Below are 14691 nucleotides of genomic sequence, written 5' to 3'. Positions count from 1 at the left end.
ACAGTCACTGGAAGTACTGTGCTGGGGGTGGATAGGGCCAGTTACTCTCCCCCTGCTAAATAAAGAGAATCACCATGTTAAAAGGTGCCTATTTGCCCAGTTAGCAGGGGTTATTTATTTATTGTTAAATTTATTTAACATGCTTTCTAAAAGCTGTGATGGAGACCAAGGAGTGAATAGCCACCGGGAGAGCATTCCAGAGTCTGGGGGCAGCAACAGAGAAGGCCCTGTCCTGTGTGCATCAGAACTGAGCCTCCCTCATTGTTGGCACCCGGAGCAGAGCCCCCTCAGATGACCTTGTCAAGCGGGCAGCAACCCATGGGAGCAGGCGGTCCCTCAGGTATCCCGGGCCCAAACCGTGCAAGGGTTTGCCTGCAATTTCACACCTAAGGTGGCATGAAGCTTCTGGATTAAAACTATGAGGAGTCTAGCCTGACCTTGTATTTGCTACAGCTCCTGCGTGTAGAGTCCTCAGGTGGTGAAGAATGCACAGTTTGGGCAAAACTCCTGCGATGGTATCACCCTCCCAGCCTTCAGAGTCTGAGCCTGGTTGCTGGATGCGGCCAGTGATGCAGTTTTTGTATTGCAGATTCGGTGGTGAGGAAGAGAGGGAGGAGAAGCTTGCACTAGGGCCAGGGCTCTCAAATTGGGGTCCCCAGATATTGTTTGGCTCCTCTTTGCTGTGGTCTCCTTCCACAGGGCCCCACGATCTTATTGCTAGTTAGTTCATGAAAAACAAGCCCTTTAGCCCCAGTCAAGACTCAAAGGAATGTATAGTTTGGCTCCTAGACTGGACCGAGGCTTGAACAAATCCAGTGATGGATTTCTTAACTAGCAGAAATCCATAAGTGGAGTACTAGATCTCCCTACCAGGAAGAACGTCACCTGTCTGTTAGGCAGCTATTTATTTATTTATTTATTTATTTATTTAAACTTGCACCTTTGTGTTAGAAGAGAGGAGGTGAGAGCTCTTAATGGAACTGCCCTGGCGTGATTGGTCAGCACCCCAGTGTGGGGGAATTAGCAGGGGCGTAGCAAGGTTGGAGTGGGCCCAGAGACAAGGTTTTTAATTGGGCCCCCCCGCACTAAAGCTCAGCTCATGAAGTAGAGAAATCTTAAATGAGGCTGAATAGTGGCAAGTTATTTAATGATACTAGAGAAAGACATTCTGTTCTGTTAGCTCCAGGTCTGTCCTTATTTATTTATTTATTTATTTATTCGATTTCTATACCACTCTTCCAAAAATGACTCAAGGCGGTTCACATAGAGAAATAATAAATAAATAAGATGGATCCCTGTCCCCAAAGGGCTCACAATCTAAAAAGAAATGTAAGGCAGACACCAGCAACAGTCACTGGAAGTACTGTGCTAGGGGTGGACAGGGCCAGTTACTCTCCCCCTGCTAAATAAAGAGAATCACCACGGTAAAAGGTGCCTCTTTGCCCAGTTGGCAGGGGTCTTAACACCCACATCAGTTGGGGAGGATGAATACAACTGAAGGAAGCCCGGGCGGGTGCGTGGCTGGGGGAGTCAGTCACGTGACTTGCCTCTGGGCCCGCCCCCCAAGGCAGTGGGCCCCCAGACAACTGTCTCCCCTTGCCCTATTATAGTTATGCCCCTGGGAATTAGCTCTTAAGAGGGGCAGCTCCACGTTAGTTTTAATGTGTGCAAACGTTTGGACTCCAGAAATGCCGGGACTGTGGCCAGGTTATCGTTTCAAAATGAAAAGCAGAATTTATTTGAGGAGGGGGTACATAAAAGAGAGAAATACGTGGTAAGGCAATATTACTATCAAAAATATGTTCAACTGCAATGAGGCGTTTTTAGCATAGAGTCCTAATTGTGTAAGTTCCCAGGCGAGCAAGAGAAAGAGGCTTCCTAGAGAAGGAGGGGGTTGGATCTAAGAAAGGGGGCTAGAGATTGATTTTGGGCCCAAGGAGGGGCGAAGGCTCATATCACCTGGTCTGGACGGGGAACTCCGGGGATCACCAATGGACTTGACTCCTCCGGTCCGGTCAAAGTGGGTGCAGGGAGGTTTGAGATGTTCATTGGTAGCGCGATGATTCCAGGAGGGGGCTTCCTCCTTGGACCCCACTTCCCGTGTTAGCGAGGAAGACTGGGCAGATCAGGCTGGGCAAGATCGCAGATCTGGAAGATGGCACGAAAGACTGAACGCAGCCTGGTGTCTCCTGTGAACAGTGAATTGCCCCAAAAGCTGATGGAGTAGGCAATGGAGTCCCAAGTGAAAGGCACAAGGGGGCACGAAGATCGCAAGGAGCACCGGATGGAGTCCCAAGTAGAGGATACGAGGGAGCATGCGGGATCATGTCATTGGGGATCTTCATTCCCCAAAACATGTCTTGGAGGCGAATTCCAACTGACCCCTGTTGTTGAGGAGGTGCCGGGAAGGATCCCATTGTTGTTGCTCTTTCTTCCGAAGTGTAACAGTGTGGGAATTGCCGAGGAATGCCAAGGTTTTTGCTATGAAAACAGAATGTATAAACATGCGAAGGGGGGTCTGCATAAATGGAAAAGTGGGGAAATCTAATCCGTATTTTTGGATGGGTGCGTCTCATAGGCTCATATAGCTTGCTCAGCTTCATCTGTGTGTGGGGGAATTTACCTAAGCAGGCCTTATCTGTATTCTTCCTGTTGAGCTAATTGGCACATTAGCTGACTGCTAACCTTTGTGGAAGGAGGGGGGGGGGTTCACTCTGAGTGCAGAGTGGCCTTGGCAGAGAGATAACCTGCTTTCAGTTAACTTCTGGGGTCTACGTAGGGCATTCCCACATAGAGAAGGCGTGGGAACAGGGAACACTGCATCTGCTCCCTGTTCCAATTCGCTCAGTTGTAGCCAAAGCTAGAGGTGACTAGCCCATTGCCACCAAGAGACCTGTCCCCATGTGTACAAACGGAGGGCTCGCGATTGCTGTGAGGCTCCCGAGCATGTACAGAGAGCAATCTCTGAGCCTGGAGACGAACATAAGCAGGGAGGCTTCTGGGAGCCTGACAAAAAGGCTTTGCTGGCAACAGAGCCTCTTAGGTACGGAGGCTGCAGCCTCCTTAGCTTTTATGTTACCTCCCAGTCCAACACACAAAAAGCAATCAGGGAAATCTGAGGAAACTAAAGAGGACGCCCACCTTCCAGCACTTAGTTTAGGCATTTAGCAATCTAATAGTATCTCTGTCTTCCCGTAGGCTTGTATAAAAAGCATCACCAGCCACTTAAGGGATCACTTTCCCTTGGCCGGGATGTTCTTGTCTCTGCTGGTTTTGGATGGAGGCCCTTGGCTTGCGCTGGGAGGGGCTGAGCCACCTGCTTTGTGTGCAGAGCACTCCAGGCCAGGTGAAAAAAATGGCAGGACACGCCCGCCATTGACTGTGGGAAAGTAACTGCCAGTTACAGGATGCTGAGCTGGGAGGACCCGCGGCCTGCCTCGGTGTTTTGTCTGTTGCAAAAGTGCTCGGTGAACCCTGTTTAGCGATGCCACCTTTGGCTGCTGCAAGGAGAGGAGGGAGCTTTGGGGGGGGGGTGCCACGGGGGGCGGGAGGGCTTGGGCTGTGGAGTCACTTGGGAGCCCCTGGCCCTGCCACTGGACTCAAGAAGTCGGGGCTGGAGACCACAGACTCCAGGCCTGGATTCAGCTCCAGCCTGACGCTGGCAGGAGGTTGGAGGGCTCTTTCCCAACATTAACTTGAGAACAGAGGTTCTCATACGTCAGCTGCCAGTTGGACTACAACTCCCATTGTCCTCAGCCACAATGGCCAAAGGCCTTTCCCAGCCCTACCTGGAGATGTTGCCAGTGATTGAATGATGGCAATTGTAGTCCAACAACCTCTGGGGACCCAGAGTTGAGAACCTCTGCTTTAGAAGAAGCAAAACAACAGCAACAAAATAATGAGGAAGTCAGTGTGGCGTAGTGGGTAGAGGGCTGGACTAGGGCCGGGGAGACCCGAGTTCAAATCCCCATTCAGCCATGAAAACTAGCTGGGTGACTCTGGGCCAGCCACTTCTCTCTCAGCCTAACCTACTTCACAGGGTTGTTGTGAGGAGAAACCTAAGTATGTAGTACACCGCTCTGGGCTCCTTGGAGGAAGAGCGGGATATAAAATGTAAAAAAAATAAAAAATCTGTTTATTTTCTAGAGCTTTAAATGGTCTTAGCCAGTCCCAGAGCCACCTAATGGTGCAGCGGGAAAGGACTTGACTAGCAAGCCGAGGTTGCCAGTTCGAATCCCTGCTGGTACGTTTCCCAGACTATGGGAAGCACATCTATTGGGCAGCAGCGATATAGGAAGATGCTGGAAAGCAGCAGCATCTCACACGGTGCAGGAGATGGCAATGGTCAGCCCCTCCTGTATCCCAGCAAAGACAACCACAGGGCTTTGCGAACGCCAGGAGTCGACACCGACTCGACGGCACACTTTATTAGCCAGTCCCAAGCTCTCTTTCCTCAACTTCCTCCAGCAGTTGTAGATAAGTTAGCTCTTAACAGTTACCTGGCAGGTAAAAAGGCAACAGAGGCAGGGAGACAGCACCTGTTGATTTTCTGCCTTCCAGAAAGCGGTTAAAAACACAGAGGCTCTGTAAAGGGAGTGGAGGCAGGTGTGGGGGGGGGCAGGAGGAAGGTGGCGATTCCAGGGCAGGCTGTACTCAACCATCTTAATTGCAACCAGAGAGAAATGAGGAAAACTGAAGTGGCTCCCAAGGAGAGATTAGAAAATCTGAGCTGAAAATGAGAATGATTTAATGTCAAATGAGACAAATGCTGAGTTGATACTCCAATGCCTCACACATCCACTTGTCCTTGGCACTGAGAAAATGAGATTTTTAATATCGGAAAAACAGATTGCCACGAAGGCTCATCCATTGTAAATTTGAGCTGCCTTTAGAGTGGCTTTTAAGCCGGGGATTGGATTGTTCATTCCGTCCCACAGTTGCTGCCACGATTTTCATACTAATATGTAATTTCTCTCTCTCCTCCCCCCTCCCTCCTTTGACTTGACTGCACCAAGGAAGAAAGAACTTCTACTTTTGACCGCTCTTTCTCCATTTTCCTTGTGCTTCCCCGCCCTCCCTCCTAACAAGTTAATTTCATTAATGAATAATGCAGGCGGGACAAAGGTTTGTCAGCTTTAACCTCTGCGTTACTCATAGAGATTAATGACACTTGCTATTCTTGCTGGTTAATGCTTGGAAGATCAACTAGTGTATACAGTATGTGAGATTGAAGGGGACAAGGCCTAGCACTGGGAATTACATGGTATGCGTATGTCTCTGGAAATCCATAATGGCTGCTTCCATGAAGTGTTCTAAAATGAAATGGTACTAGAGACCAGTGGCCAAAAGATGGGTCTGATTAATTCAGATTAACGTATGAAAGTCACCCACAGATTTGGACTTCATTCTCGTAGGTCTCTGTGGGACCTAGGCTCCATGCTAGACATTCTTTTATTTTTTTGTCCACAGACACATCGAGTTTCCATATCCCTTACAGAAACAGTCCTGTCTGTCAGCAACCTGTTGCTAATCATCTCCCCCTGGTCATTAGAGAACTCACAAACATTGTGTTGTGTCACAGTAGCTTGACCAATGCCCCTGTTTCCCATACCATGTTTCCCCGAAAATAAGACAGCGTCTTATATTAATTTTAGCCCCCAAAAATGCACTAGGGCAATTAGCGGTACATCAGAAATTACTGCTAGGTCTTACTTTCGGGGTAGGTCCTACTTTCGGGGAAACAGGGTATTATGTGCCAGGTGGGTCACCTGGCACATAATTTGGGAAACAGCCCTTACAAATGTGACTATTAAATTAGAATGTTCTGGAGGAGGAGAGCTGGTCTTGTGGTCGCTAGCATGCCTTGTCCCCTTTGCTAAGCACAGCCCACCCTGGTTTGCATTTGAATGGGAGACTACATGTGTGAGCACTGCAAGATATTAGGGGATGGGGCTGCTCTGGGAAGAGCACCTGCCTACTTTCATGCAGAAGGTTCCAAGTTTCAGCTTTTTAAAACTTCTTAAAAAATTGTTTTGATTATTTAATTGTTGTTTTATGATGTTTTTAATTGTTAATCATTGTTTTTATGCTTTATAATTTTTGTTTTACTTATTAACTGATTTTAATGGTGTTTTAATGTAAACCGCCCTGAGCCTTTTGGAAGGGCAGTATAAAAGTTTAAATAAATAAATAAATAAATAAATAAATTTCTCTCCTTGGCATCTTCAAGATAGGGTTGAGAGAGACCCCTGTCTGCAATCTCAGAGAAGCTGCTGCCAGTCTGTGTAGACAGCACTGAGACCAATGGTCTGACTTGGTATATGGCAGCTTCCTTTGTGGATGTACATATCAAGGATGTTTGTGATCAGTCGCCATTTATCTTTCTCCTTCTTTACGGTATATAGAGAGACACAATGCCCCCCCCCCAGGCCTTTTTCTGTGGCTTGTGGCCTGTTAGAAAATGAGTGGGCCTTCTAAGATCCTAGAAATGTTGAACATGTGTGAGATGCATAGTTCTGTTGTGGAGATGTAAGAAATTCTGTACGTGAGCCTGAAGGATTCTAATGGATTGTGTACTGGAATCTTAACAGAGGAATCAAGCACATGATACCCCGGGATCCTTCAGCATTGCTTTTGGAATTTCTTTGGGGTCTTTAGCAAAATCTATCCATCTTATGATGCATCAAGACAGCCTAGACAGCATTTACTGATCACTGGAAAATCCCTAATCATTTTTCCTGTTCGCTTGAAATTCAAGGAGGGTGGTTTCGAGGTTGCATTGCCTGGAGGACCAGAAGCTTTTGCCAAATATTTAACTTGAAACTATATGCTTTTCTTTTAACACACAGTCAATTTCTCAAGGTATTAAATCTTAGGAACATAGGAAGCTGCCTTCTACTGACTCAGACCGTTGGCCCATCTAACTCAGGATTGCCTACGCCAGGGGTGGGCAATCTTTGGCACTCCAGCTGTCGTTAAAGTACAACTCTCATCACCTCCAGACACAACAAATTGTGTGTGGGAGTGCCAAATGTTGCTTACCCCTTAAGAACGTAAGAACAGCCCTGCTGGATCAGGCCCAAGGAAGCCCATCCAATCCAGCATCCTGTTTCACGCAGTGGCCCACCAGATGCTGCTGGAAGCCTACAGGCAGGAGTTGAAAGGGGCAGGCCCCCTCTCCTGCTGTTACTCCCCAGCAGCTGGTCTTTCCTAGTCCTACCTGGAGAGGCTGCCGGGGATAAAACCCATTATGACCTTCTGCGTGCAGAGCAAATACTCTACCACTGAGCTAAGACCCCTTCTTCCCCGATTTGGGGATCGTCAGAATGGCCTTCTATAACCTTCCTTCCTCTAGGCTTGATGTGTTTAGTTCTTCCAGGCTGCCCCGTAGTTTCTGTTCTCGTGTCTCTTATCATAAGTCTTTGGTGAATCCTTTCCCATTTGCCCATCCCTTTGAACTGGGGTATCCAACCATTGCTGAACTGAGGGGCATTGTTTTCCAACTTCTAGATATCTTGCTCCTGTTGATAATGCATGTTAAAACAGTATTGGTTTCATGTGCCACAGAACCTTATTGTTGGCTTGTGTTCAGTTTGTTTCTCTGATCTCTGAGTACCTTGCTCAGAAAGTAGTATTTTAGTTATAGATTTGATTCATTAGTTAGTGTTTTAAACCCAATGTGTCCTTGAAGGTTCAGGCTGGATAACAATGGAAACAGTAAGATACATACACAATATATGTGCATGCATGGGAAGGTATTTCTGATCTGCCTGTCCATCTATTTATAAACATTTTAAACTAGCATTTAAATAATGTTCTCCTCAACCCCAGCCACAAATAGCTTCTATGAATAAAAAGACATCCCATCATTTTCAGGATATACTCTGGATTTATAGAGAGGAGCTCTAAAGATAGGGAGAGGTTTAATAATCAGTACAATAGGCTCTGAGGACGGCATGAAATAAGAATTGCAACTTATTTTTCATATATTTATCTAATGCAGCCTATTGAGGTGATCACTCTTTCATTCCTCTTCCTGTCTTTGGAACTACCGTCTCTCAGATTTACAAAAAAATAAATAAAATTACACACACACCCTCTCTCTCTCTCTCTCTCTCTCTCTCTCTCTCTCCTCATAATCTGGGATGTGGTGAAGATAATGGCTCCCAGTTTGTATGTTTTTAAAAGGGGCTTAGGCCAATTCATGTACAGTGGTCCCTCGACTTACAAACTACTCGACATAAGTATTTTTCGAGTTACAAACGGCAGTTTTAGATCCGGTTTTAGATGCGGTTTTTTCGACTTACAAATTTTTAGATGGGGTTTCCTCGACTTACGAATTTTACATGCGGTTTCCTTGACTTACGAATTTTACATGCGGTTTCCTTGACTTGCCTGCCTGTTTACTGCCTGTTTATTCTTGAAAAGAAATGTTCCTGTGCAGTTTGCAAGCCTTACTGGGGGTCTGGGACTTTTTTCTAGGCTCCGGAACGCATTAATCCGTTCCCAATGCATTCCTATGGGAAACCGCTTTTCGACTTATGAACTTTTCGACTTACAAATGTGCATTCGGAACGGATTAATTTCGTAAGTAGAGGGACCACTGTATTACAGGACTATTAATGGTTACTAGTCTGGATGGCTATAGGCTACCTACAGATTCAGAGGCTGGATGCCTCTGAATACCAGCTGCAGGGGACAAGCGGGAGGAGAGCAGGCATCTCTCCGGGCTTCTCAGAGATGTGGTGGGACACTGTGGGAAATGTTGGACTAGTTAGGCCTTGGGCCTCATCCAGCAGGACTCCTCTTATGTTCTTCCGTTGTGTCTTCTCTGTTTCAGAATGGTAACTAATGCCGAAGACCACCAAGAGGCTCTCTGACTTCCTCTCCCCATGTAAAGTATGCTGAGAACCTTTCCAGTGGTGTAAGTACCATAAGAACAATTCTTCCTCTGCAGGTTGAAAAGCTTAAGCATATACGGTATAATCCAATTTAAAGCGAGTAGAAAAGCTGTGAGCTGATGGACTGCCAGTGCATGTGGTTGGCCTCTGTGGGATACAGGATGCTGGACCTTTTGGTTTGATCCATCAGGGCTGTTCTTGTACTGGGGGCCCTGGTGAGGGGTTTTTTTGAGAACAACCCCAACATCTGACTGTCGTGAGGATGCCCATCTTACAGATTGAGAGTTGGTGTGTCAGCGAGTCCATGGTTCAGAAAGTATTTGAACGCAGATGGGAGTCTGAAGTTGGATCACTTTGGCTCTTGGCATATAGTAAATGAATCCTAATCCAAGGTTGACTTGAGCCTGTCATGCTCCAGGTTCAAATCCTTGCTAAGCCATGGACGTATTTGTTATTGCAGGGGGTCTCCCAACCTTGGTTCCTCAGATGTTGTAGGACTTCAACTCTTGTCCAACAAGGTCTGGGGACCCAAAGTTGGGAGTGCCCACGGTAGTCTGTGGCAAATTGCCATGCTTCCAAGTTCAATTCCTTCCCTAGACAACACAGCATTGTGAGAGGCCATCAGGTGGCCTAGACCACAGTAAAACATGCTATAGAATTTTAGTAATCACTAGACAAACTATAGAAATGTTTGATATTAACATGGAGAGGAGAGCTGGTCTTGTGGTAGCAAGCATGACTCGTCCCCTTAGCTAGGCAGGGTCCACCCTGGTTGCATTTGAATGGGAGACTAGAAGTATGAGCCCTGTATATTCCCTTCAGTGGATGGGGCTGCTCTGGGAAGAGCAGAAGGTTCCAAGCTCCCTCCCTGGCAGCTTCTCCAAGATAGGGCTGAGAGAGGTTCCTGCCTGCAACCTTGGAGAAGCCGCTGCCAGTCTGTGAAGACAATCCTGAGCTAGATAGACCAAGGGTCTGACTCAGTATATGGCACCTTCCTATGTTCCTCCGTACCTGTCTTTAAATTTCAAGAAGTGAAATTTAGTTCTGCCTGTCTTTGGGGTGAAATGAGATGTGATGTTTCTTTCAAAAACCAGCAGCCCCAGTGTGGGGGTGGGATCTGGATTGTGACTGTCGCAGAGGCAAAGTGCTAAGACTCTCTCTGGCTGCTGTGGTTTTGTTCTGGATCCGGGAAGGGGCTGTAGCTCAGTGGTATTGCACATGCATAGCATGATGAAGGTCTCAGTTTCAACTCCTGATTTCTCTAGATAGGGCTGGAAAAGACCCGACTGAAATGCAGGAGAGCTGCTGGCAGTTAATGCAAGCAATACGGAGCTTGATGGAGCAAGGGTGTGGCTCAGTGGGCAAGTTGAGTTATAACGTGGGGCCATGGTTCATTCAGGGAAGGACCTCAACTCAGTGGAAGGGCATCTTATTTGGGTGCAGAAGGTCCCAGGTTCAATCCCTGGCCTCTCGCGAGAGAGCTGGGAAAGACCCATCATGGAAATTTGGGTTGCTGGTGCTAGTCATTGTAGACAGTAATACTGAGCTGGAGGGACCAAATGTCTATCTCTGTAAACATCCACTTCCCATGTGAGGGATGTAGGGCTCCCTGTGGTGTCTATTTTTAAAAGAAAAATTTGTTCCCTGTTACAGGGATTCCCAGAAGTTGTTGACTACAACTCCTGTCTAGGGATGTGCATGAACTAGTTCATGCACTCCCAGGAGGCGGGGTGGGTGTTACCCATCCCTGTCCCGCTGCTTTCCCCCACTGGCGCTCTCCTCAAAAGCATTGGCGCGAGGCTGCAGCGTATCTCCTTGCAGCCCGTCAGGGCCGTACCGGAAGTGGCTGATGCACACACGTGTCGGCCACTTCCAGTACGACGCTGACCAGGGCTGCAAGGAGGTACACTGCAGCCCCGCACCAGTGCTTTTGGGGAGAGCGCCGGCGAGGGGAAAGCAGCGGGACAGGGATGGGCACCCTCCCTGCCCTTTAAAGGTAACCCCCCGCCTCCAAACCAGCTTGAATGCTGGCATTCCAAACCGGTTCGGTGCTCCAGAAAAGGAGCACCAAACTGGTTTGTGCACATCCCTACTCCTGTCACCGCTGCAGTGGTCTTTGGGAATGATGGGACTTATAGTCAACAACATCTGGGAATCCCTGTGACAGGGAACACTGCTGCCAGCACTGATGTATTGAATACAGATTCATATGGGCGAATGCACTCTGACAGGTACCCCGGCCCCAAGCTGTGTAGGGCTTTAAAGGTCAGTACCAATACCTAGCCCAGAAGCGGACTGGTAGCAATAGCAATAGCACTTACATTTATATACCGCTTTATAGCCAGAGCTCTCTAAGCGGTTTACAATGATTTAGCATATTGCCCCCAACATTCTTGGTACTCATTTTACCGACCTCGGAAGGATGGAAGGCTGAGTCAACCCTGAGCCCCTGGTCAGGATCGAACTTGTAACCTTCTGGTTACAGGGCGGCAGTTTTACCACTGCGCCTCCAGGGATTGGTAGCCCATGAAGCTGACACAGGATGGGTGTAATACTCGTGAAGCGACTTGCACCCACGAGCATCCCCTTCTTAGCAAAGGGGACAATTCATGCTCGCTACCACAAGACTAGCTTGTCTGGGACCACCTGGGTGCACCAACTGCCTGGTTCTGGCCCTGGAGTCCGCAACAAAATATTTCATTTTAGTAATTCTGATCTCTTTCCTGGCCTTTTATTAACATGGTGGGAGCGGGTGGGGTGGCGGGGACCAGCTGGGTGACGACGAGAGAGAAACTGGAAAAACAAGAGTCAGTTTCCATGAGAATGAAATTAATAGTTTGCACAAATGCAAGTGGGAGAAGTCTCCGTTCTTTTCCTTTTCCCTCCCTCTCATCTTTGGGCTATTCAGAGGTAATTGAGAAGCCTGGATAAAAGCATCTACATCTGCAGGCCATTTGTCTGCTGTGCCTGATGCTACAGGCAAAGGGAAGGGGTGGGAGGTTTTTGAAAGTATGAGCGATGTGGAGGGAGTAGAGGGGGGCATTTCTCTCTCTCCTTCAGATGTAATATTAGCATTTGGAGTCATCCAAATGGAATTGATTGGGAATAGGTGAAGGATAGGCAAAAGGAAGTCCTTCTACACTTGGCATACACTGATGGCAGGAGTTCTCAAACTTGGGTCCCCGGATGTTGTTGGACTTCAACTCCCATAATTCTCAGCCGCAATGGCCAAAGGCGGGAGGAGAGCTGGTCTTGTGGTAGCAAGCATGAACTATCCCATCTGCTAAGCAGGGTCCACCCTGGTTTACGTTTGAATGGGAGACTGCATGGGAGCATTGTAAGATCTTCCCCTGAGGGGGTGGGGCCGCTCCGGGAAGAGCATTTGCAGGCTTGCATGCAGAAAGTCGCAAGTTCCCTCCCTGGAATCTCCGACGGGGCTGAGAGAGACTCCTGTCTTGGAGAATCTGCTGCCAGCTCGGGTAGATAATACAGAGTGGGGAAATGCTTGACTAACAAGCGGAAGGTTGCCAGATCTTAAGAGGGGATTAGACAGAGTAGCGGAAATACGACACTCTAGGTTCTTTCTAAGTAGAGGCCAACACACTTTCCGTCAGATTCAAAGCACTTTATTACGTAATGACAATCACGGCCCGGCCTTCACCTAACACATGCAGGTGATGGGTGAAGCACCCCACAAAATGGTGGTGACATATTATATACTCATTCTTATCTTTATGTTACTATCTAGTTATACATAGGCTCTTGTAAACTGAGCATCCTCCCCTACTAGAAGGACCAACCATGGTTCTAGACAAGATGCATGATGGTCCCAACTACGCATGTCCAATCTTCAGAGTACAGTAATCCCATTGTTCATTGTTCCCCCAAACACCTCCTTATCACACATCCTGAACAGTAACTTGGGTTCACTTTCTCATCAGGGATTTGAGGCCCAGTAGCCCAGATTTCTGCTACAACAGATTCATGGACAATATATTTCATCAGCTGTTGACCATGATAGCTGAATAGAACCTCCAGGTTCAGAGGCAGTATACCTTTTGAGTATCAGATTCTGGGGTCAGACTGAGGAGGGCTTTGGTTTCTGTGCCCTGCTTGTGGGCTTCCTGAAGTCATGTGGTTGGCTATTGTTAAAAGCTAGATGCTGGACATTTGGTTCCGTATTTGTTTTCTTTCTGTCTCCCCGCTTTAGTAAAGCTAAAGTGTGCCATCAAGTCGATTTCGACTCCTGGCGCCCACAGAGCCCTTTCTTTGGTAGAACACGGGAGATTCCCATTGCCTCCTCTTGCACAGTATGTGAGGATGCCTTCCAGCATCTGCCTATATCACTGCTGCCTGATCTAGGTGTTTCACATAGTCTGAGGAAACATACCACTGGGGACTCGAACCGGCAACCTTCTGCTTACTAGTCAAGCATTTCCCTGCTGCGCCACTTAAGGTGGAGACCCACTTTAGTGGCAGCACTGAAAGTCTCCAGGGGCAGCAATTAAGAAACTGCATGTCAGATTTTTCTTGTGACTAAACACTAAACATGGATACAAATTTTCAGATGCAACTAGAACAGGATAAAGCCAACAGCTGACAACACTTTTTTTTTTTTTTGGACTTCAGATAACCTGATTTAAAAAAAGGGGAAGCAGAATCAAAAATATGGGCCCTCTCAGAAGCTGAACTGTTTATCAACTGTTTATCTATTGCTGACAGCTTCCCCCTGAGCATTTAGAATAGGGGTAACAACCTTGGTTCTCCTGCTTTGTTGGACTACAACTCCCATCATCCACAGTCATAATAAATTGTCGCTGGGGGTGATAGGAATTGTAGTTCACCAACAGCTGGTCAGCCAAGGTTGCCTACCCCTGATTTGGAATGTTTGTGAGCATTCTGTGACATCACAGCATCTTCTTGTTTGTAGGTAACTGTCAGCTTGTCCCCCCCCCTCCGCTAGAGTATTATATATATTTAAGATACTAATACTCAAGGGGGCTATTCCCACGAGCAGCAAAAATCAGGCTAGGACAGCCTAGCTTGATTTTTGCTGCTCATGTCAACCACCGGGCTTGCAGGCGAGCATGGTGGCTTACAAGCGGCTAGCCCGCTTAGTTAGCCCGCCCCTTAAACTGGGTTTGTGGAGCGAGCGCTCCACAAACCAGTTTTTTAAAATCGTGAGTAGCCCCCCAGCCGGGAGGCTGAAAAGCAGCCTCCTGGCTCGGGGGTCTCTCCAGTATACCCTGCATACTTGCGCAGGGCATACTGGAGTTTCCGGGGCCGCATGGCCCCCAGACTCCCCAGCCCCGGCCAGCTCCGTGATGGAGCCGGCAGTCGTGTGGGTGGCCGCTGCGGCGACCCAGAGCAGACTGCGGCTCATGTGCGGAGAGAGCAGGCTAAGCCCGCTCTCCCCGCAACCCCCCTGGAGGCTCTTCTCCGTCATCGTGAGGAAAGCCTCAAAGTGTTGTAATTTGCCTAACTGCAGGACTTACTTTTGACTCTGTAGCATAGGAGTGCAAATTAATTATTGAAAATATTAATGAAAGCGAGGTGACAGACATTTGGACTTGTGAGGGGAAAGGCCCGAGGGAAGACGGTTAGTGTCAGGAGGTTGTGGCCGAGGAGATTTGGTCCCAGGTGGTCAACTGCACTGAGCCTCTGCTGCCTGTCAGCTGGGCAGTCCAAGAGCTCCACAGGGCTCCGGATGTTGCTGCAGAACATTCCTTCCTGGGGGCTGGCAAAAAAGTCTCATGGGCCAGACCCTGCCCCCAGGCTTTATGTTGTGGAG

At 47.9% G+C, this 14691-nt stretch overlaps 1 protein-coding gene across 12 annotated transcripts in view; it reads left to right on the top strand.

The window, feature by feature from the left end:
- HMBOX1 (homeobox containing 1) overlaps positions 1 to 14691 on the top strand; it is a 163506-nt gene that overhangs the window by 64951 nt on the left and 83864 nt on the right. For 11 of the 12 annotated variants that reach the window (XM_053249006.1, XM_053249072.1, XM_053249039.1 and 8 more), the window contains one exon: positions 8840 to 8923. In XM_053249006.1, coding sequence (XP_053104981.1) covers positions 8901 to 8923 — 23 coding nt within the window. In that variant the 5' untranslated portion in view covers positions 8840 to 8900. Of the gene's footprint in view, positions 1 to 5003; positions 5125 to 8839; positions 8924 to 14691 lie in introns of those variants that run through there. The other variant, XM_053249020.1, reaches the window with a different exon arrangement.

Source organism: Hemicordylus capensis, chromosome 1 (assembly GCF_027244095.1).
Source record: "Hemicordylus capensis ecotype Gifberg chromosome 1, rHemCap1.1.pri, whole genome shotgun sequence".
NCBI classification, from domain to species: Eukaryota; Metazoa; Chordata; class Lepidosauria; order Squamata; family Cordylidae; genus Hemicordylus; species Hemicordylus capensis.
Note: the sequence above shows the minus strand (reverse complement) of the source record. Positions and strands in the feature narration are given on the sequence as shown.